The 26,056-nt window shown below is 34.5% G+C and overlaps 1 protein-coding gene across 1 annotated transcript in view; it reads right to left on the bottom strand.

Annotated features, from left to right (window-relative positions):
• GRID2 (glutamate ionotropic receptor delta type subunit 2) overlaps positions 1-26,056 on the bottom strand; it is a 1,470,351-nt gene that overhangs the window by 529,411 nt on the left and 914,884 nt on the right. The window contains exon 8 of the mRNA XM_047856052.1: positions 18,726-18,845. Coding sequence (XP_047712008.1) covers positions 18,726-18,845 — 120 coding nt within the window. The remainder of the gene's footprint in view (positions 1-18,725; positions 18,846-26,056) is intronic.

A 26,056-nucleotide genomic window follows, 5' to 3' on the forward strand; every position in this document is an offset into this window, starting at 1 on the left:
GTATAAGCATGGTACTATTTTCTAGTGTTTTGATTTCTATATCTCATGCTATCACACTGCTTAAGCATAAACTCCAAAGCAGCATGAGAATTATTTGTGTGTTTGTTTGTCATAAAGCTACAGGATACACAGGATGATAATTTACAAAACATTTCTCTCTTTGTTTATATTACTAATACAGTTTGCCTTTGGTCTGTATTGCTTTTGGTATTTATTCATCTTCTCTATAGTGGATGATATCTATATCCATATCATTTGTCATCTTTTTATTATCCATTTATCTATCATCTATCTATAATCTATCATTTTCTCTCTTACAAAGGTAACTCTATCAATAGTAAGTACTCACAGCTGTTTGCTAATGTTATATGATCTTGAAGAGAATTATGATTTGTATCCTTCACTATATAGAGCTATCCATGCCATGATTCACCCAAATCTCATCTTGGAAAAAGACAATCAACCAATCAACATAATAGGCCCAATATATTTTTGTCTGACTCTCTTGTGACCAAAAAAAAAAAAAAACCCAAAAAAACAGAAAACATTTTGGGTGCAAAATTGTACTTGGGATTATAAAATATAAAAGCAAAAATAATTTATAGAAACATTTTATCAGAAACGGAAACTCATCCTCATGTGCACCTATTTATTTTCCATCAAAATATGCTTCTGTTAACAACAATAAGATAAAATGGAATGTCAGGTTCATAGTGAGACAATGTGGTTGTAGTTCAAAAGAAGAAAAGGAAGGGCTTAAGGAAACAAATGGCAATATTCACTCTACTATCAAAAATAAAACTTGGAGGGGCGCCGGGGTGGTTCAGTAGGTTAAGTGTCTGACTTTGGCTCAGGTCATGATCTCCCAGTTCATGGGTTCAACTCCTGCATCCAGTGCTGACTGCTCAGAGCCTGGAGCCTGTGTTGGATTCTGTGTCTCCCTTTCTCTCTGCCTTTCCCCACTCACACTCTGCCTCAATCTCTTTCAAAAATAAATAAATATTAAAAGAATTTAAAAAATAAAATTGGGAGAGGAAAGAAAAAAAGACTAAAAATTAAATATTCATAAAACATGACAGAACAAAGAAGAGTAGGACAGACTGTGGCCAACAGCTTCCACATCTTAACAAGTTTTTAAAAAAATTAAACATGAGAATTAATGAAAATGTGAGAAATTTTTATTGGTGAGATTTTAAATAGTTTTTCCTTGGAATTTGATAAACTCCAAAGTAACTGTGAATATATTTAGAGATTAGTTCCATACTTACAATGCAAGAAAAAAACAGAAAAGAGTTTATCTTTACTGCTTTTCTCAAACAGGTAAAGGTTTTGGAATTGTGGCAAGAACTTACAAAGCAGTGGAAAGACAAAACAAAACATTGAAATAGGCATCTAGTCTTGGTTTTTCTAGCAAACTAAAGACGTTTAGGGACGCCGTTCAATTCACAAAACACAGACAGGTACTAGATATGTAATATAGAGATGTTTCATCAAATGATGTTGATGTTTTCCCTGATTTTGTGATCCCTCAGAAATGTTTGCGATGGATGAAAAAAATGTGCCTAGTTAGAAAAACCTGGGTATGTTTAAGAATGAATAAAATATTCATGTATCTATTTTTAATGTAGATACAGTTAACACAATTATATGCAACAAAGAAAATATATAGAAGGGTCTGTTGTACAATCAATTTATCTAGTACCAATAGAATAGCTAGAAAATAAATAACATCTAAGAGTCAGAAACTTTTTTCTTGCTTGTAAGAGATTGAAGATATTAGAATCATAGGAAAAAAGACGAAAGAGAAATTAACATGTGATTTTCAACCAATAAAAATCACATGAGATCAAAATTCAGTTCCTGATTTATAATTATTTTGTTCATCCCAAGAATAATTTCCCAGTTTCCAATTTTCTTTGGAAAGAGAAAATATCCATTCATGCAACACTTTCTATATGGGAGATAGAAATATAACAATTTTTTCACAATCTTAAAAGACATTGTCTCCTCTTAATGAAGGCACACTTATTCAAATCTTATTAGTATTCCAAATGGCTACAATTATATATTCTGAAATGCATTAGACTGGGACTGAAAGATTTCCATCTCAGTTTCAGATATAGATTCATATCAAACTTGAATGAATCAAAAGAAGAAATTCTCAAGCAAAGCATTTCAAATATATTTCTATTTAAACCCACAAAACTACTTTTATTCAGGTACTCCAAGGTAATAAAACTTTCTATAGCTTCTGATTAAGAATTGTCTGAAAACATTTTCAATAGATAAGTATATTTCTCCTCTTGAGCATCAAGTGACTTTCTCAGGATGATTATAAAATTTAGCTAGATGCATTAATTTGATTAATTAATAACCTATATTAAGGCATAATCTATATTAAGTCCAAGATATTTTTAGAATTATTATTTAAAGTGAGATTCATTTTATTAAAAAAAGAATTGCAGAAATGTTGTTTTATTGTTATAAATGATGCTTAATAACTCTGATGAAGTGTATTTGCTGAATATTTTAAAATCAAAGTTCACTGCCAATAAGCATAAAAGGCCCTTATTATACCTGAATTATTGTGATTATTAAAAGTGCCTGACTACTCAAAGAGTATCTCCATTTCCAAACATTCATCTTCCATATTGGAAAAAACTCGGCACAAACTTAGCTTTTTACACAACTCAGAGAGATTATTGTTTTTTTTTTTTTTTTTTTTTTTTATTTTTTTTATTTTTTTTTTTTATGAAATTTATTGACAAATTGGTTTCCATACAACACCCAGTGCTCATCCCAAAAGGTGCCCTCCTCAATACCCATCACCCACCCTCTCCTCCCTCCCACCCCCCATCAACCCTCAGTTTGTTCTCAGTTTTTAAGTCTCTTATGCTTTGGCTCTCTCCCATTCTAACCTCTTTTTTTTTTTTTTTCCTTCCCCTCCCATGGGTTCCTGTGAAGTTTCTCAGGATCCACATAAGAGTGAAACCATATGGTATCTGTCTTTCTCTGTATGGCTTATTTCACTCAGCATCACACTCTCCAGTTCCATCCACGTTGCTACGAAAGGCCATATTTCATTTTTTCTCATTGCCACGTAATATTCCATTGTGTATATAAACCACAATTTCTTTATCCATTCATCAGTTGATGGACATTTAGGCTCTTTCCATAATTTGGCTATTGTTGAGAGTGCTGCTATGAACATTGGGGTACACGTGGCCCTATGCATCAGCGCTCCTGTATCCCTTGGATAAATTCCTAGCAGTGCTATTGCTGGGTCATAGGGTAGGTCTATTTTTAATTTTCTGAGGAACCTCCACACTGCTTTCCAGAGCGGCTGCACCAATTTGCATTCCCACCAACAGTGCAACGGGAACCCTTTTGCACAGAGAGATTATTGTTAAATCCATAAAGAATTTACTAGAAAGGCAAAAATACTGATAATTAAAGTGAAAAACAAAAAGGAAAATGACACCGTTCCTCAAAATAACATTTGCAGTCTCCACAAGAAGTGGAGGTAAGCAAGATAAATAGTATATAGCTCATATATCGGCAACCTCTAAGTTAACAATTGATAATAGTAATACTAATATGCATTTAAATAATAAGGCTTTGTTTTCAAATAAAAATAAAAATAAATCTATCACTTTGAAAAACTGTCCATCAGAATTACTGTGGTTATGACAACATTTGAGATTATATATATTTGATGATTTAAGTTCCTATGAAAACTGCAGACCAGAGTAAGAAGAGACATGGTTTATTTTTGTTAGTTTTTAAAAATCTTTATTACTTCTTTAATCATTTATATGCTTTGTAGTGGTTTGCAAACATTTGGGATTCAGCATAACTACTAATTTCAAAATATAAATGAAAATGTGGGCATTTATATTTTAATAAGATCTTGTTGGTAATATGAAAATATTTAAGTATAAATTATTTTACATTAATTATTCATTCATAAAATCTAAGTAACCAAATTTTCTGAGGAAAAATATAAAACATATACATTTTTAAAATTAGAACAAACAAATCATTAATTCTTAGGAATTCTTTTTCAGAATTCTTACTTTGAAACTTCCACCAAAGGAAATCATCTAAAGACATATTTCATGTATTAAAAATAATTTTAGTTATAGCAAGAATTTTGAGGTTTATTATGTATGTAAAGTTGCCATATTGTAAAATTATTTTGGATATTTTTTATCTTATTCTAAAACTGGAATATTTTATAAGTAAGGCTACAGATTAATTAAACATGGTATAGTCCTACTTCAAATAATACATCAATCATATATTCTAGTGTCACAGATAGTATCTGCACAAGTAAATGAATTGTTTTCTGTTTTTTAAAAAATAGCTCCTAAGAATGCTTTATGAATGACAGATGTTATTTGTATGAATCATGAAAACCTAGGTGTAGAGGACAGACTCTATTTCAAATTGGAAGCAAGAAAATTTTCATCCTCAAAGTCTAAATTACTTTTATACTTCTGTCAAACTTCAGAAACCATTTCTCTTCTCTAAGTACAAAGAAATTAAATAAATTAAAATTTTTAAAACCAAACTTTTATGTTTTCTGATTATTATAGTATTACATGCCCTTTGCAGAAAATTCAGAAAATATCACAAAATATAGAAAAAGAAACTAACAACAATGGCCTACAATGCCACTATTTTAAGATTATCAATCTCAACAACTATAAAGAAAAATTTAAATATAAATTATTTAAATATAGAACTATACAACTAAATTGGCGAAGATATATAATTGCATTTCATTTTTCATAGCTAGAAATAAATGCTCATTCTATGCATGGTCATAGAGTTGCACATAGTTTTAAAGAAAGGCACTATTAAAAGGAGGAAATCTTGGGGCACCTGGGTAGCTCACTCATTTGAGCATCCGACTTCGGCTCAGGTCATGATCTCGCGGTTTGTGAGTTTCAGCCCCGTGTCAGGTTCTGTGCTGACAGCTCGGAGCCTGGAGCCTGGAGCCTGTTTCGGATTCTGTGTCTCCGTCTCTCTCTGCCCCTCCTCCTGCTCATGCTCTCTCTCTCTCTCTCTCTCTCTCTCTCTCTCTCTCTCTCAAAGTAAATAAACATTCAAAAAAATTTTTAAAGGAGAAAATCTAATTTTCAGAAATACTTACAGTCAGGTAAATAAGGACATGTTTACATTCATGGTTTGTACGGGTTTAAGGTTTCAGTAAAAAAACTTTACATTTGAATATCCTCCCCTCAAAAACCAGAGTATAATCAGAAACAAGGTATATGTTTCTGGTATATGTCCACTCACAAGCATATGTTAATAGTCTCCATGCTGTTGGGGATGAAGAATCAGTTGGCAAATAACATGTGCTTGTCTTTAGCACAGTCAATACATTGATTTTAGCACACAAATCATTGGTTTCCACTCTTTGGAAATGCAACAAATTGTATTATTTATTTTTATTGCAATATATCACCTTTTTGTCAAGAAAGAAACCTTGGAGGAAACGTATTCAAACTGATAGCAGAGCCTTAAAAGGGAGCAATAGTTTACACATCGAGCCAACCCAAGGTCTCAAACAAGTTTTTCTTAATAATGTACTTTCTTTTCAAGAGAAGTTAATAAATATCAATCCCCCCACCCCATTTTCCAATCACTGTAGAACAACTTAATTTGGACCAAAGTCTTAATGGTGTCTGACTAGCTTTGTGTATTAGGTGTCTTGGTCATGAAGAAAAATAAAATTACTTGGTGGAGGGGGAGAGGCAGGAAGAAGGAGATAGAATCAGTGGTCACCAAAAGCCATGATTACAATTTCAATTATTCATCACTGATATCAACAAAATTTTCATTAGTTTGAATGAAGGTCCCCAAACAAATGAGTTATGAAGGCTCTATTAGCAAATTTTGTGAGATTATGGGCCCAGACTATTTAAATTTTTATAATCATTACAATATATAAACCCAGTTCCTATTGAAGGAGAATTTATAATCCCCTGAAGTCAAGACAGACTTAGAGGGAATAAGAGATATTTAATCAAATATTTTAACAGACTACAGAGAAATTCAGAGGTGAGAGAAAGCAAATTATTTGAGATGCAATGACAAACCTCTGGGATTATGGGTCAACTGAACCTACCATACCATGAGTCACTGTACTACAAGTTAGTCTGTTGTGAATTTCCAATATAGGTGGACAAATGACTCACACTGTTTGATCCCATCTTGATCTTTCCATTCATGCAACCTTTATGAAATAAATCTTTGATATCTGCCACTTAAAGTTTAATCACAGCACTGAAACCTTGGAAAATTAGTACACATACGAACAAATGTTTCTCAATTCTGTGTATTCCTAATTTAGATTGCATTAATGATTATTCCTTGGGCAGTGGATTTTGGACATCGATCACCATTTGTAGCTGAAACTGGAAATGAAGTTGTTCAGTGGATAGTATGTACCATCACATTGTGTATTTGAATTTGAGCTGGATTAGAGTTTATTGGTAGTATGTGTGTGTGTGTGTGTGTGTGTGTGTGTGTGTACATGCACATGTGTGTTGGGGGGTGAGGCAGATTTCAGTATGTCTCACTGTGGGTGCTGTCCACTGGACTAGGAAGGAAACTGAACCTTGCCTCCTCTGTATTAGGAATGGTCTTGAACTCTTAACCCAATCAGAGAGGAACCACAGACCCAGGAGTCTCTTTGGTAGAACATACATATGCAAACATTCCCTGAGTGTCTGCATGGCAATAGCAGCTACTTTCCTCAAATAAGTCCTTTCCTCAAAAGTAGAAAAGTAATCCATACCAAGCAAACAATCCAAATTGTGTAGTATTTCCAGAAAAGCTCTTGATTCTATTTCCACCAACATTTGCAACTGGAATTGTACCTTATCAGGGATCTTTGCCCCATGCTGGAGAAGTCACCATCATCCAGTCCACCAGAAAAGATAGCTCCTGTTCTCTAAAAGAGGCAATAAATGTTGCCTGCATGAAGCAAGACTCCCTCAGAAGTCATCTCAATCCAAGCAACGGCTAACCCCTCCAGGAAGGTCAGAATAACTCTAAACATCATTGGATACAACTGTCATTTTCTCCTCTATGTAGTAATAGTAGGAGCAGAAATGATCCAATTGACAGTATTCATTTTTTGAGAGTGCACAGTTCTCTTACCCTTCAGGAAACTGCTGGGGTCAAGAATTTTGAGACTCTAACACCCTGGAAATTTTACAAGGTACTAGTGTGATTATCACATCACTTTATGGTACAAAATGTTTTCTTGAAGACATATCATAATAAAGCTGATGGAGCTAAATTTATCATGATTGTGTGTTATATATAAAGGAGACTGGGAGAAAAAAAGCTGTTGTATTCACAACATATTGTCAATTCGCAACATTTTCTAGATTCTCTCCATTATATAAACCTTCCAAGACAATAAATTCATTGTTAGAAATATGACAGTAAGGATGGCAGATTTTCCAATAATGGGCTTAATTACGAAGACTGGGTTTGTGCAGGCTGTATTAGCTACCAGATTCTCCGCTATTACCTTCCCATCAAACTGGATATGCTCCTAAGTCTTGATTAACAGACTTACAGAATTTTAGAGTCAGAAAGAATATTAAATGAAACAAAAAGGTTAATGTTTCATGCTATCACTGTGATTGTCATGTATAATGCTCTGTCAATCACACCTAAAATGAAATGACTTTCCCCACCTCAGGTGCTATCAGAATAGCAACTATACTGCATTTTTTCCCACTGGCCTTAAAATGAATCACATAGATTACTGCCCACGCGCAAACGGACATGACTTTATTCCTCAATATGTATCCTACAAACATAATTTTACTTAATATTTACAATCCTCTTAAGAGATAGGTATTATTATTCACATTTTATAGACAAATAAATTGAGACTGGCTGAGTTAGTGGTCCTAAAATCACACAGAATTTCAACCCAGGTATGTTGAACAGCCAAGGCTATATACTTTTCCACATTACGATATACTAAATCTAGCCTAGTTGTTGGAAAACAATCTTGATTCACAAATACCAAGGGTCTTTCCCTTGTGCTTAGAAAAATTAATCTAACTATTTGCTTGGAAAAATCAATCCACTATTTCCCTATGCCTATGAATTTCTGAAAATAAATTATACATAATCTTAACCCTTAGAATAATTGATTATAGTTTTGGTGATCAAATGTCCAACTCTGCAAGGTATTGAGGATACATTGATGGAAAGGTTATAATCACACATCCTTTTTCTAATGTGGCATGCCAATAATTTGTGTGCACATACTTATTTTTCATTAGAATAAAAAACATGGTTCTTATATTCATAGATGCAGCGAAGAATCTTACAGATTATCATGCTAATATCCATATGTGTTCATCAGTTCATTCACAAATACTTAACAAACATCTACTATATGAATGTAAGAAATGAATAGTAAGAAATAAATAGACATTCTTATCCCACAGAATTACATTGTAATGGGAAAACCTTACTGCAAACAAGTAAATACATTACATTTATATGTGAACACACATACACATATATTTTATACACACAAAAATGAAGATTGTATATATAATTACATGTATGCATATAATTTCAGTGAGCAGAAAGTATTAGAAGGAAACATAAAACAAGTTAATAGTAAAGGTAAAGGCTATTTACATATTCCAGAACCAGAATACAGATATAATGTTGAAGAATACCAGTAAAACGTTTAATCATTGGCCATTTGAAGGTAAAACTGTTCTTTCCCCTTCTATTTGCAAGACAGTAAAATATTTCAGTTTATTAAAAATGGACCAATGACAACCTATATAATACCCTTTGCGAAAACAGTTAGGTTTTCCCAAGAATGCAAAATAGGTTTTATATTTGTGAATTTAATGTTGGAGAACCTGAATAAAGATTCTAAATCTATCTGAGAAGCAATTAGACCTAGGAGCTACAATATCTCTGCGCTACCATTTTATTTCATCAGCTTACATGAGAAAACAATTTTATGAAGATACTAAGCATTACTATGCAATTAAGATGGGTTGTGCAACCAGGTTTAATCTATTTTTTCCTGGTCTTATCTTCCTGTTTGTGATAAAGATCAAAGACATAAGTCTAGAGTGTTAAATTTTAATGCTGAAACTCCATCTTCATAATAAAAAATGAGTAGCAGTGGCAAAACGAAACTGAACAAAGAACACTTCAGACATATAAGCAAAACAAACAAAACCAAAACCAAAAACCCCCAAAACAAACAAACAAACAAACACACTGTAGAGGATTTCTCTTCTAAGGAAAGAAAAAAAAACCACAGATTGATACTTTATATTAAATAATTTAATCTATGGTTTTTATGTATTCTAATTAGTTTTAGGAGATTGGATAGGATGTTATCAAAGTATTTTTCTTCTTGGAAATATTGTTATTTTGATGAACAGAAAAAAGAACAAACATATTCTTGGAGAAAGTTTAAGAAAATAGAAAACCTTGATGATTTAAAAATTTGGCTTTGAGGTTTACCTGAATTTATCTTCAAGGGTACGGTGTCTAATACCTTGAAGGTACCATCTACTGAATGAAACACCACCTTACATCAAAGGAAAAGAACATGTAAAAAAATATCAAAGCAGAAGAGCTCTTCGTTTTGATCAACATCAGTGAACATTAGACAATCCTTTTTACATTCTCCTCAAATTCAGAAAAAAGAAACCTCCACTCATACAATGCCAAGAGAGCCGAGACTAGTCCAAAATTTGGGACATGGTCAATCTCACATTTAAATCCAAACAGACACAATCCTGTCAGTTTATGAGAGCTGACATTCCCCCTGCTCGAGGTGATAAGGCTGTGGGCATTGTATACACTTAGCCACTGGCAGTGGAATAAACACTGACAACTTGACAGTTCATCAATTGGAAAGCCATTTACTCTTTTTGATACATGGAGATACTGGGAGTGGAACATTAATTGTAGGCATATCTAAGTAAATCTGTATCGTAACTATTTGCATGGTAATGTCTTTATTTGATAGTATCTCAGAATACATTATATAAGGGTTGATGCTTATATGAAAGAACTGCCCCATTTATAAACAGAGCTAGCAACCCACAAACTTATGTACAGTACTTTTAAAATAACTTGAGGGGCGCCTGGGTGGCGCAGTCGGTTGAGCGTCCGACTTCAGCCAGGTCACGATCTCGCGGTCCATGAGTTCGAGCCCCGCGTCAGGCTCTGGGCTGATGGCTCAGAGCCTGGAGCCTGTTTCCCTCTCTCTGTGTCTCCCTCTCTCTGCCCCTCCCCCATTCATGCTCTGTCTCTCTCTGTCCCAAAAATAAATAAACATTGAAAAAAAAAAATTAAAAAAAAAATAACTTGAGAGGTAGATTTGGAGTTTTATAAATTCAGCAATTAGTTAAATTGTATAAAATGGTAGAAAAACATTTGTGTTACAACAACAGGCAAGAAATTAAAATAATAATACAACAATTTTTGACAACAATGTAAAAGGTGCTATAAACATTACAGTCCCTTTTACATAAAATCTATGTAATGCCAGTGCACTGGGTGTTTCAATCCAATTTGGGAGTTGGAGCAAGGAAATATAAATAATTACAGGAGTGGTCTAATATTATTAAGAATAAATTAGACATAATATGAAGTATTTGATTTGTTGTCAACCGAACGGCATAGATGACACATTATGTAGACTTTGAATTCAGAGTGGGGTGAAGCAACTCCATTGATCTTGTAACTATATTGACCTTGGAAGGCTAAATGAAGCCCACTCCTGCCATCCTCACATCCATGACTTTCTGAGCATCTGGAACCCATCCAAACCTTTGAATCAAGAATTTGGATGTCTCCTCAAACACAACTTCCTGGCTCTGAAGGTCTTTCATTTAATGCAAATCAACACACAGCCTCTTCAGACTTACTGAGGGCTCTGTTATTTCAAGCTATACTTTCTGCCTGTTGTTGAGACTCCTCCTGCGCATGTCCATGTTGGATTTCATGATTTGCCTCTTCAGCCATCACCCTGTCAATATCTTTACCCTCAAGGCCTCATTGTATTGCTATCAAAAACAACAAACAAAACAAAAAAATCTGGTGAAATCTCAATCTTACATTACTTCAAATACACTCTGTCAACCAAATACTGTTGGGCAAAAATATATAACCATGTAGGTTAGTGCTGCAATGAAATCTGTAACCCCCAGAGCCAACAGAGCTTTTCAGCTACATTGCTGACTCCCCTCTATTTCTTGAAACAAACGCTTTCTTCTTAGCTGCTATTATGATGGGAGTACTTCTTGCTTGCATTCACACCATCTTTCCTATTCTCTCCCTCCATCACTCTGGAAAACAATGTCCTCCATGCCTAAAATTAAGCGCTCCATCTAAATGGATCCAATCCTCTCTCTTTCTCCCAGATCACTTTCTTTTTCAACGATCACCTTTCTTTTCTTTATCTTCTTTCTCTTCCTCTCTACTGGCTTAATCTAAACATTTAAACATACACAAATCTCTTACATTCTGAAAGTTTGCCCCCTCAACTTCATGCAGCCATTTAATGGCCACCGTCATAGACAAATGGGTGGGCTAATACGATACTTACATTTACTTCCTTTGCTCATCACCTTCCTTTTTACTTCCAGACCTGTTTTTTCAACATATGGCATTACAACTCCACTGACATTTCCTTTAAAAGTGACAATAAATTGCAATCTTTTTTGAGGTAAAAGGCAAGTTGTGGATGTGTCACATCACTAACTCATACAGGTTGCCCCTACTTAAGAGTTTAGTGACACCCCTGAGGTCACTGGGTTTTAAGTAGCACAATAATTTGAATAGGCTGACATTAGCAGCCTCATTTCTAGCCCATTTGCTTTACTGTCTCTCCTCAGTTACTAGTGAACCTTGAGTTCCTAAATCCAATGGATTCTCTTCAGCCTTTATGCTACTGCTTTTCTGCTACAATGCTGGCCCCTCCTATTTCTTTAAACAAACTCTTCTTAGCTGCTATAATGATACGAATACTATAATTACCATCCTTGTGAATGCATACATATCTAATTATTAAATTGGGATAAGTGTTTATGTAAAACAGGGAAGTATTAGGGTTATAAGTCTTTAGGAAAGTTAATCATAACACTACATGAAATAGTTTACACAAAAGATATTGGAAGAAAGAAGAAATCGGGTGCAAAATGATTACGCCTAAACGTGGTGGTAATTATTGGGAGTAGAGTGGAAGGAAAACACCTAAGGGTTTGGAAGGAATTAAGTAATACTTGGATGAAGAGCCACCAAATGTACAAAATAATAGAATGTACAAAACAGTAGACTTAAAGGTAAATGTGTTAGTAAATAGTTTTCATATAAATACATGAAATGCTCTGAATTTTAGGAATGAAAGCCAAATTAGTGTCAAATAATTAATTATATACTTCTAATAAGAATTATGTATGGAACAAAAGGATGCAGAAAAGTTTAAAGTAAAAGGATAGTAAAAATAAATGCCATCCAAATAGTAATGGAAAGAAAGTTGATTTAGCTCTATTAACAGTAGACAAGATATTTTTTAGGGAAGAAAGAATTAATGCAAATGCAAGTCTTCATAATATTAAAAAAACTTTTATCTATTTATTTATTGATGTTTATTTTTGAGAGAGAGAGAAAGAGAGAGAGAGAGAGAGAATATGAGCAGGAATGGGCAGAGAGAGAGGGAGACACAGATCTGAAGCAGGCTCTAGGCTCTGAGCTGTCAGCACAAAGCCTGACTCAGGCTTGAACTCACAAATTGTGTGATCATGACCTCAGCTGAAGTCGGACGCTTAAATGACTGATCCACCCAGGTGCCCTTATAATAATTTTTAAAATGCTAATTACTACAAAAGCTTCAAAAATGAAAATAAGTTCAGATCCTGAAATGCTTCATATATTTAAAAAGATATTAGCAATTTTATGCTAGTGCATAGAAAAAATAAAATATCATAAAAATAAAACTTTTTGAGTTGACAAAAATTAGAAAACTGGACTTTAATTTTTTATTTATCATGGAAAGTAGAATCAGTCATTTAAAAAAAAATCCCACAGAGAAAATTCTAGGCCCAGTTGGCTTCATTACGATGACCTATCATCTATGTAGTATTCTTCCAATACTACATAACTCATAGAGAATAGAAAAAGAGGAAACCCTCTCCATCACATTTTATGAGGGCAATATAACCTTAGTATCAAAATTCATGTGATATATGACATCAACAAAAGAAAGGATAAAAAACATGATCATTTCAATAGGTGCAGAAATGGCATTTGACAAAGTACAACATCCATTCATGATAAAACTCCCAATAAAGTAGGTTTAGAAGGAACATAACTCAACATAATAAAGGGCATATATGAAAAACCCACAGCTAACATCATCCTCAATAGGGAAAAACTGAGAGCTTTTCCTCTATGGTCAGGAACAAGACAGGGATGTTCACTCTCACCACTGTTATTTAGTAGTACTAGAAGTCTTACCCACAGCAATAAGACAACAAAAAGAAATAAAAGGCATCTAAGTCACTGAGGAAGAAGTTAACTTCCACTGTTTGCAGAAAACAGTTTGCTGTTTCACTGTTTGCTGATACTCTATATAGAAAACCCAAAAGATTGTACCAAAAAAACCTGCTAGAACTGATAAAAGAATTCAGTAAATCTCAGTATACAAAAGTCAGTGTACAGAAATCTTAAATATAGAAATCTGCATTTCTATACACCAATAATGAAACAGCAGAAAGAGAAATTAAGCAATCACTCCCATTAACAACTGTACCCAAAACAATAAGATACCTAGGAATAAACCGAACCAGGTGAAAGACCTGTAATATGAAAAGTATAAAACACTGATGAAAGAAATTAAAAATGACACAAAGAAATTGAAAAACATTCCATGCTCATGGATTGGAAGAATAAATAATGTAAAAATGTTTATACTACCCAGGGGCACCTGGGTGGCTCAGTGGGTTAAACGTGTGACTCTTGATTTTGGCTAAAGTCATGATTTCAAAGTTCACGAGATCAAACCCTTCATTGGAATTCTCTCTTTCCTCTCTCTCTGCCCCTCCCCCTGTTTACACACACATCCCTCAAAAATAAATAGATAAACATTTAAAAATTGTCTCTACTCCCCAAAACAATCTACATACATAATTCAATCCCTATCAAGATACCAATAGCATGTTTCACAGACCTGGAACAGATAATCCTAAAATTTGTATGGAACCACAAAAGACCCCTAATAGTCAAAGAAACTTTGAAAAAGAAAAGCAAAGCTCGATGAATCACAATTTCAGACTCTGAATTAAATTATAAAGTTGTAGTGGTGAAAACAGTGTAGTATCAGCACTAAATAGACACATAGATCAATGAAACACTTAGAAACGAACCCACAACTATATGGCCAATTAACCTTTGACAAAGCAGGAAAGAATGATCATATCCAATGGGAAAAAGACAGTCTCTTCAACAAATGGCGTTGCGAAAACTGGACAGCAATATACAAAAGAATGAAACTAGATCACTTTCTTACACCATACACAAAAGTAAATTCAAAATGGATTAAAGACCTAAATGTGAGACTTGAAACCATAAAAATCTTAGAGGAAAAAATACTCACTGGAGCAACTTCTTTCTAGATACATCTTCTCAGGTAAAGGAAATGAAAGCAAAAATAAACTATTGGGACCTCATCAAAACAAAAATTTTCACAATGAAGGAAACAATCAAAAACACTAAAAGGCAGCCTATGGAATGGAATATTTGCAAATGATATTATCTGATAAAGAGTTAGTATCCAAAATATTTAAAGAACTTCAAAAACTCAACACCCAAAAAACAAATAATCCAATTAAAACATGGGGAGAAGACATGAGTAGACATTTTTCCAAAGAAGACATATAAATGGCTAACAGACACATTAAAAGATGCTCAACATCATTCATCATCAGAATACAAATCAAAACTACAATGAGACATCAGCTCACACCTGTCAGAATGGCTAAAATCAACAACACAAGAAACAAAAGGTGATGGAGGGCATGTGGAGAAAAGGGAACCCTCTTGTACTATTGGTGGGAATGCAAACTGGTATATTGATTCTGGAAAACAGTATGGAAATTCCTCAAGAAGTTAAAAATAGAACTACCCTATGATATAGCAATCACACTAATAAGTATTTACCCAAAGGATACAAAAATATTAATTCAAAGGGGCACATGCACTTCAATGTTTATAGCAGCATTATCTACAGTAGCCAAATTATTGAAAGAGCCCAAATGTCCATTGACTGATGAATGGATAAAGAAGAGGTGATATATATACATACTGGAATATTACTCAGCCATCAGAAAGAATGAAATCCTGCCATTTGCAGTGACGTGAATGGAGCTAGAGTGTATTATGCTAAGTGAAATAAATCAGAGAGAGACAAATACCATATGATTTCACTCATATGAGGAACGTAAGAAACAAAACAGATGAACATATGGGAAGGAAAAAAAAAGAGAGAGGGAGGCAAACTATAAGAGATTCTTAAATACAAAGAACAAACTGATGGTTGTTGAGGGGGGAGGTGGGTAGGGGGATGGGCTAGATGGGTGATGGGTACCAAGGAGGGAACTTGTTCTAATGAGCATTGGGTGTTATGTGTAAGTGATGACTCATTAAATTCTCCTGAAACAAAAATTACACTATATGTTAACTAACTAGAATTTAAATATAAACTTGAAACAAACAGATAAAAAAAGAATTAACATACTCCAAATCAATGATAAATTAATCACACTACTGTTGAATGCAAGGGGTCATGAAAGAAATGAATTCCAAATTTATTTAAGGTGTACCTTTGTAAGTGTTGGTAGTTAGGAGAGAAGGCTTTGGCAACTAAGAGCTGACTTCCAGCTGCCAGTGCAAAAGTAAAAGTCCCTAGTAGGGAGGGTGGATATTGATAGAGAATAATGGCACTGGTGTTGATGGGCAAGAGGATTTTCTTTTTCTTTTCTTGCTAGGTGATGGGAAAAGAGTCAACTTTACCATCGCAGGGGCTACTTGCCCCAGGGTCTTCAGGGAAATACTCTTTTTTCAAGTTTTTATTTAAACTCCAGTTAGTTTACAGGGTAATATTAGTTTCAGGTGGAGAATTTAGTGATTCACCACTTACATACGACACCCAGTGCTCAACACAACAAATGCCCTCCTTAATTTCCATGACTTATTTAACCCTTCCCCCACCTACCTCCAATCCAGGAACCCTCAGTTTGTTCTCTAGAGTTAAGAGACTGTGAAAATAAATGGAATTTAAGTAACCACTTAAATATATATATTTATAGCTCCTAGAATCAATTATAAAAACAAAGACAACCCAAAGGAACAGGTACAAAGAACTTGAACAGGCAATTAATTCCAAAAGAAAGCTGAAGTGCCAAAAAGTATAAGAGAATATACAGAACCTTTATATAATCACTGAAACAAAAATTGAAACCATGAAGATACATCATTATATACCAAACAACTTAATAAAAATTGAAGTCTAATGAAACCAAAATTTGGTGAGAAGACAGGGCCACGAGAAATCATTGCATTGCTGATGTTATGAAAATTAGCAAATCTCTATGAAAATGGGTTTGAGGTTATACAGTAAAATTCAAGATATGCTTTCATATATATGTGTATACATATATATAGATAGATAGATAGATAGATGTATATATATATATATAGATGTGTATATATATATGTGTGTATATATATATAGATGTGTGTATATATATATAGATGTGTGTGTATATATATATATATATATATATATATAGATGTGTGTATAGATATATAGATATGTACATATTTATGTAGGCTCTAAGCCAAGCTTGGAGCCCAATACAGAGCTTGAACTCACAACCCTAAGATCAAGACCTGAGCTAAGATCAAGAGTTGGTTGGGGCGCCTGGGTGGCACAGTTGGTTAAGCGTCCGACTTCAGCCAGGTCACTATCTCGCGGTCTGCGAGTTCGAGCCCCGCGTCGGGCTCTGGGCTGATGGCTCAGAGCCTGGAGCCTGTTTCCGATTCTGTGTCTCCCTCTCTCTCTGTCCCTCCCCTGTTCATGCTCTGTCCCTCTCTGTCCCAAAAATAAATAAACGTTGAAAAAAAAATTAAAAAAAAAAAAAGAGTTGGATGCTCAACAGACTGGGCCACCCATGTGCCCCAATATGCTTCCTTGTATTAAGAAATTCTACTCCAAACCCACAGAAATATACGCACAAGTTCTAGAGTATATATCCAAGATATATGTCTAAGAATATTTATAACAGCTTTGCTTGTAATAATCTAAAAATGGATAGACACCCACAGTTGATTGTGACACATTCACGCGGTAGAAAACAATACAGCAATATAGAAATAAACTACAACTACATGTAATGATAAAAATGAATAACACAAACAGAATGTTGAACATAAGAAGCAAGAAAAGAGAATATATGCAATATTGAGTCCATTCATAAACTGAAATATTGGCAAAATTCAATTATGTTATTTAAGGATCCACATAGTGATAAAACTATATTTAAAATGTAAAGAAATGAGTATCATAAAATTCAGACTGATGGTTATACTGGTGAGAAGAGGGGTCAGGGATGTATCAGGGAGAAGTCTGTGGGGTGTTTAGGATGCTTGATATGTTATAGTTCTTGACCATAGTAGTGGTGTTTCCTTTAAAATAATTCAATAAACTCTCATTGTGTTTTACGCAGTTTTTATGTCTCCTACATTTCACTATGAAACAATAATTAAAAACACATTAGCGTAGTTTCTACTCCTCTCTAGCATAAGTTTACTGGCAAATTTTTACTGCGGATTAGAATATAACTCCTAACTTTGTTTTGTCTATATTTCTGTGCAGCCTGCCTGTCAGCACTGGAGAGAAACACCTACGGAAGAACCTCTTATTCTCAATTCAGCCACCTTTATACAGTTAGAAATTTACAGTTGTGAGTTCTGGAAGTGCACTCAATCATCTCAGATTTTTTCCTACCAAAAATATATAAAAAATGCCAAATCCCAACTATAGACAAGTAATTTCTACAGGGCCTTTTATATTTGCCCTTGAGAAAGCTATTGTACCAGTAGTTCATAAAACATCCCTTATTATCACTCACCTTCTTACATGTGGTCTGTGGTACAGAACAAGAGCAAATTTCCTACAAATCATTTTCTACTTATTACATGACAAGGATAGAATTTGAATTCCTGTAATGTCACTTTTTAGAGTAGACTTTCCTCTTACTATATGAAATTTATCAAAGCTCTCATTCTGATTTTGTGCATGTTACAAGTTAAAAACCAAGAAGATATGCATTCTATAAATATTAAATCCACTATTTTATAAAAATTATTATAATGAATAGAAGATGATGCTAGTTCCCTAGGAAACCATTAGATTACTTTTTTTCCTTTAATCATTCTAGCCCATAAATGGAATGTATTGCTTAATACTTCTGATAAGTATTTAACGTCATTTAAATGCGTAATTCTCACCTTCCCCTTCTCTGTCAAACTACAATATGAACTTTAATACCTACTGTAACCATATTGCATGGAGTAAAATCAAACAAAATTATAGCTGCTTTAGGAAAAAAAACATTTATCAATGTGTCTAGTCTTACTTTGCGAACACCTCGGCCAAGCTCTTCTCCATAGTTTGTTCCAAGAATTTCAAAGTGGACATTGGGATTTCCTCCATTATCTCCAAATTCTAGCTCTCCAGTCAACCCACTGACTCCACCCTAAAGGAGAGACAAGATACTGATGTAAGATTTCAGAAGAAGTAAAATAATAACAACAACAATACTAATAATGAGGAAGAGGGGTGGAAAAGGAGAAAAAGTAGCTGTAGGAACACTATTTCTATCTATAAAATCAATATATCAAGCACGCAATTATTAACAGGCTTTTTAAAAATAGGTGCACATAATAAATAGGAGAGCAACTGAAAGGTAACCTCAGGAATAACTTAATCCAATCTCATCCACATTATAAACAAGGGAATTTAGATCTAAAGAGTGAAATGACTACTCAAAATGACACCATGTTAGAACTGAGACTAAATTCTGGGGTTGGATTTTTGCCACCATATCTTATGAAATGCACAGATTCATTAGTCAGAAAACAAGATGCTTCTGGAGAGCATAAAATGTACTCTGGAGATAAGTTTTGACAATATTCTTTCTCTAGCACAATTCTATTCTAATTTGATCTAAAATTGTATCTGGGAATCTTAAAAGCCATGGTTTCTAACTGATTGGAGACATTTTTTTTCTTCTTTAAATATCTTTTCCAAATTAAAAAAAAATTAAAAAGCTAAATTAGGCTTGAAATCTGTTTTTGCTCTTAAATAGTAATGCTGGCTGTTGAGATTCATTGGGAATTTCCAAACTTCATCTTTCATTCCACGTGACAGATGTTCATTTCCCCAACAGATGGCAATGTAGGTCATACTTCTCTCATTCTTGTTTACCACTCTTCTCAGTTGAGTTTATATGCCTTCACATTATTTAGAACTTTACAAATGAAAATCATATTCCAAATCACTCCTATACTAAAGCATTTTAACTTAGAATTTTAGCCTGATAATCACATTTATTTGGAAAAATTATCTGTTTGAAAATTGCTTCAATTATCACCTCTCTGATGCTGATACTTAAGTATATCTCATTTGCCATATCTTCTAACTCAACTTCCAGTCTTTTTTGGCAGGTTTTATGCTATTTGCTACAACTTCTATTTCATCTGTGTCTTGTAGGCCATCATATGACACTACATTCAAAACAGATATTCAATAAACCTTTGTTTACTCATTAATTTCAGTATTTACTTCATTTTTGCCACAGCGATAATCAACAAAACTGATTTTCCACTATTATTTTTTAATTTTTTAAAAATGTTTTTATTTTATTTTTGAGAGGAGGAGAGAGACAGGGTACAAGCAGGGGAGGGGCAGAGAGAAAAGAAGACACAGAATCCGAATAGGCTCCAGGCTCTGAGCTGTCAGCATAGATAGAGCCCGACATGAGGCTTGAACCCAGGAACTGCAAAATCATGACGTGAGCCGAAGTCAGATGCTTAACTGAGCCAACCAGGCACCCCACCACTAGTATTTTTTAATAAGCCAGCTTCTCTTTTATTATCTAGTTTTATTAATAAAAATATGTTGGATTTGATATGTCTATGCTCTTCTCATATATGATTATGTTAATACCATGGATTTGGGAGTCGGGCTTCCTAAGTTTGATAAATGGTGGCAGAATCTACTTGTTGGTGAACCTTGCTAAGTCATTTAATTTCATCTATGCCCCAGTTTCTACATCTGTTAAATGGTAAAATAATAGTGCCTACCCCAGAAGATTATTATGTGTTTTATAAAACCATACCCATAAAGAATATAGAGAAGTGCTTGAAAAGTGGTGAGAATTTAATTGCTATCATCATCATCATCACCATCACGATTTCTACATGATTATTTCATTCTTTAATTTTAAAGACTTTCCAGTTCTTCCAGAAATTGTAGGCATACTCCTGATCTTTTTCAGCTAGTTTGCAACCCTAAGGTTTCAAAATTTCATTATATGCTTAAATCTTAACATGTTTTTGGGAATGGTTTTTGCAAATTTTGACTCAATTACATTTCACTGATTAGTAATTGGGGGAAACAAGTGTTAAAGCAACTGGTCTAAAATCCCATCCACTTCTTCTACTGTTACATGTGTTGAGGAGGTGAGTGGTGCAGGCCAGGGGAAGAAAAAAAAAAAGAAAGGAGGTTGCCTTTGTCAACTAGACCTCCAGGTAGACACTAGTAATATTTAGTAGGAAAAAGAGTCTGTATCTATAAAAGTCCTTAGCAGGATTTCCTGTGTAGTAAATAAACTCAGGATCTGTAGAATAATTGCTTATGGCTGACAGAAAAATGTCCTAAAGCTTTACACTTTCTAGAGTAAAAATGGAGATATTTCATAGTGTAAATTATGTGGGGTAAACCAATAAAACTTTCCTTAAAGACAGAGTGTGCGTGTCCAATGTGGGAAGAAAGGATTTGGAGAGCCATGTAGAACACCCCACAATCTCTCTCCTCTGTGTCTCTTGACTGCCTGTATCTTTGATATGGGTAAATTAGTCCATTATTGCAAGCCAGGTTGATGCTATATGTTTACTAAGTAATAACATCTCAACTAACCAAATTATCACTTAAGAATTTAAAGACTGGGGTAAGTACAGTGGATCTTATTATCAGTAATATCTCTAAATGGCAAACACTGTAGGAGTCTGACTGACAAATATAACATATTTTTACACATAAGTTCAAACTGTTGGTTTTCAAAAATCTTATTAGAGATTTTCTTGTCTTCTTTCACACATCTACCCCAATAATATCTCCTAATTAGACAAGAGTTTAAATTTCTGTCTTAGTACTTATTTCTAGGGAAAAGAACAAAAATATTATAACTCAGTATGATTGCTACATTGCAAAAATGCTATACTCCTGACATTTTTAGACTTTTGAGCACTAAACAGTCTAGCACTATATTACTATTACTCCCAATCAATACTCACGTGGTCACTCTAGGCCAGTGTTTTTATCCCTAGTTTGTATCTGGTCCTGAGCAAGTTAGTCCACTTACATTGTATACATGGTACAAAACACACACACACACACACACACACACACACACACACACACACACACAAACACACAAATCAAGGGACCTGCATTTAGTTAACTGTGGCCTCCACTTACCTTGTTCACCTTTTGACTCTGTAATTTATCTTCCTTATGTTCCATTCTTAATGAGATGTTAGCATGTGTAATCAGTAAAACCTTTCCTCATGAAGACATAAGGGATGCTTGAGAGGTTGGTATTTCAAGCAAATAAACCCTTTAATTGAAGCCCCTTGTTATCCGGCCCAAACTTAACCTCTCTGATTTTTTATTGCTTAAGTCTATTCCCACGCTTTTGAGCTTTTTATTTTTATTTTTTCATCTATCCTCAGATCAACTTTGAAAACTGAGCCTTGATAAAAATATGTGCTGGCCAGGTGGTAATGAGCAGTCATTATCTTTGTACATGCAGAGTTGCATTTTTTATCTCTTTGGTGATGCAGCAGATTCTACACAGAAGAAACTCATGGGACACTGATAGTATGAACAACACATACAAGTAATTTCTACATGTCCTTTAACTGGACAGTAAAAATTGCTGCCAGTGTAAAGCTTTTTTAAAATATCAAGTGAAACTGGTCTGGATTTCATCCTACCCAACCTTTATAGAAATACCAGTGGGTATCAAATATAGAAAGGAGAAAGGAAGAAAAATAAAATAAGGAGAATCAAAAGTTGGGAATAATTTACCACTGGATCACCGGTTGCTCAAAAGGCAATAGTTTGTTGTTCTCCTATAGATAGGGTATGCTGGGGAAAAAAAGAAGAAGAAAAAAATACTTGCTAAGAATTTATGTGTCTCTATTATGAAGCTGAAAGAATTTTCCCTATGCTTGAACTGCATGGTAACTTAGAGATACTTTTGGAGGATCATCTGGAACATCAAATATTTATGATACTCATCTAATTTCCTTATACATATTTCTAGATTCCTTAGAATGTGCAGACATGTTTGGTTAACAAGAACACCCTGTAAATAAACAGGAGTCCAAAAAGGCAGAGAACACACTGAAAGATGCCAGACACAGTGCTGTGCCCTGGTGCCCTCATGTCTCATAAGTTAATTTCAGAGAGAAAAATCCCTGACAGAAGGAAAATACTACATTTTTTACCCAGAAAAGAAACATCATGGTAGATAAATACTACAATATAAGATGAAGAAAACCACGAAAAAATTAAAACGAAAAATAAAAACTTCACTGGTGTGAAATGGTTAGGAAAATTTGAAGTTGCCATATAACATTTCTACGTGTATATATGTGTGTATATGTGTACATATGTGTATTTACATATGTATACATTCAAATATTCATTCATAGTAGATACTTGGAGCAAACTGAGAGTAAACAGGATATTACTAGTAATCTGATCATGCTACCTTATCTTACAGGAAAAGAAACTGAAGTCCAGACCAGTTATTTGAGGAGCCTGAACTGAATCCTCTACCCTGTGCTTCATACCTTTTCCTCTAGACTATATAAACTGTGTGTCCAATGTAATGTATATATATCACAGTGGACTTATATAAACTGTGTGTCCAATATAATGTATGTATATCATAGTGGACTGCTCAAAAAATCCACTATATTTTATATACTTCAAATGCCCTAAAGCCAGAGAATATATTGACAAGTCCACAAGAAGCCCTATTTTAAGGGCACACGCTGCATTTTAAAAGTTCTGGTGGCCAAAAATAAGTTTATTTGCACACGTTTTATAAAAAGGCCATATTATATTCCAAGTCAATACTGTTGCTGGTAAGTCAGATTATGATTTCCTAAATTATCTCTCTTTTCTCCAGGTTCGTAAATTCTATATGGCACACAAAAAACAAAGTAATATGTTTCCATTCCTCTAAGTTTACAAATTAAATAACAACAATAACAACAAAATCTCCAACTTATTAGAGTTATTTTTCTCCAAGCCAGAGGCCTAGAATCTTCTTTTGTCCCCTCACATTTATGTTAAATCACCAAATCTTATTTCAATCACCTAAATCTCTCTCAAAGACATCTATTTCTATCCATCCCCATGACCATCGTCCTTAGTTTCCTTCGAGTTGGAGCACCAGCCTCTTCACTGGAGTTTTCTCATCCAGTCTGTATTGGTCCAGTGGCAGCTGCATCGTGGATTCTCCACTTGGCAGCCACTGAGTGATATGATTTTGTCACTCCTGCTCCCATTTAATATACCTCAGTAGCTTAACCTTACCCCTTGAATAAAGTTTAGGAAATTTAATGTGGTTTTCCCTTCATGATCTTTCCCTGTCTACCTTATTTTAGCTAATAAGGAACCGTGTCCCTACTCTACCCCAGTCTTATTCCAGGTGCTTAAATGTGCAAAGCACTCTTTCCTCCAATCCTGAGACAACTCTGTTGCCCTTGCATGAAACATTCTTCCTCCCCATTCCTGGAATACTCTCCTTTTCTTTTCTTGGCTAATAACTACTCACGTTACATGTTTCCACTTATCTGTCATTCTTATACCTAAGTAGGTCCTCCAGTCACATATTTCCAGAACAGTTGGTGTTTCCCCTTTTGTAGAATTGATCACACTCGTACTATTTTTAATACTTCTATTTTCCTTCCTTATTTTGTGATCTCACGGTACAGCATATGGTAGTGCTCAGTAAATATTTGTTGAATGAATACATTACCATATAAGAATTAGAATAAATTCAATATTTTTTCCATTTCAAAGAATACTTTTTTAAAAATGTTTATTTATTTTAAGACAAATGAGAGACAGAGAGAGAGAGAGAAGAGAGAGAGAGAGAGAGAGGAGGGGCAGAGAGATAGGAGAGAGAGAATCCCAAGTAAGCTCCATGCTGTCAGTGTGGAGCCTGATGCAGGGCACAATCTCACCAACAATGAGTCGTGAGCAAAGCCGAAATCAAGAGTTGGCCGCTTTACCGCCTGAGTCACTCAGGTGCTTCAAGAATACTTTAGATATCAACATGCATCAAGATCTCTTTTAGGGATACTTTTAGTGTGGAGCCTGCTTGGGATTCTCCCTCCCTCTCACTCTGCCCCTCCCTTGCTCACACATGTGCACTGTCTTTCTCAAAATCAATAAACTTAAAAAAAAAAGATCTCTTTTAGATAGATTTGGTACCAATACAAGAAAATATATTGGTACTAAATGATTTTAGATAGTGACACAAGTGTCGATATGTTCTATTTCCTCACATTTCGTATTTAAAAAAAATCACCATTAGGGCGCCTGGGTGGCTAAGCTGGTTAAGCGTCTGACTTCAGCCCAGTTCATGATCCCACAGCTTGTGGATTCGAGCCCTGCGTCAGACTCTGTGCTGACAGCTCAGAGCCTGGAACCTGCTTTGGATTCTGTGTCTCCCTCTCTCTCTGCCCCTTCCCCACTCATGCTCTGTCTGTCTGTGTCTCTCAAAAATGAATAAATGTTAAAAACAAAATTTTTAAAAATCACCATAAAGCATTTAGCAGAAACTGATCAATTATGCCAATGCAGAAGTATTTGATTTAAGGATCTATCAAATCTTGGTTGTCTTACTCATGTAGAACACACAGAAAATGTCAGTGCTTTTATATGTAATCACATATTTTGAGTGTAATATTTTTCTTAGTTTTTTTAATTAAACAAATTTGAATTTTTGAAAATTTTTTTTTAATATATAAGGCTTTTCTTTCTAAAACTCAGGTCTCATCTTTGTCATATCCATGTTCAAAAACTCTTTAGGGTCTTTTACTCACCTACAAAATAAATTCCTTTCCTCTATATCTTTCCAGTCTAGACTAGTCTCTCTATGCATTTTATCCACTCTGGTAAGTTAGTCAATTGTTGTCACTGTCCACGTGATTTATTCAAATAGATATGTCAGCTAGAGTGCTCCTACCACCTGACATGTCCTCTTCTCCATAGCTTTACGTATCTTACACCTGTTAATTTTCAAGTTCCCGTTAATATGCTACCAGTTTCATGAAAATTTTCTCATCTGTTTTCTGTGTTTTGGGTCGGGTTCCCAGGGAAACAGCTCTGAAATGATTTGCTTGTCTGCAGGAGGTTACCAGAAGTGCTCCTAGGAAAAGCACTTGCAAAGGAGTACGAGAATAAGGGCCACAAAGGGAGAGGTGACACAGTGATGGAAATACAGCAACAGCTGAGGTGATGCCATGGCCAGTCTGTAGTAAAATAACTCTTCGGAGTTATTCCACTTGGAGGCATGGAACTCAGACCATTGTGCAATGACCAGTCACTGGATGCATGCAATTCCAGGAAGGGAGTGGAACAGCTCCCTGCTGCCCAGAG

Source organism: Prionailurus viverrinus, chromosome B1 (genome assembly GCF_022837055.1).
Source record: "Prionailurus viverrinus isolate Anna chromosome B1, UM_Priviv_1.0, whole genome shotgun sequence".
In the NCBI taxonomy this organism is placed as follows: Eukaryota; Metazoa; Chordata; class Mammalia; order Carnivora; family Felidae; genus Prionailurus; species Prionailurus viverrinus.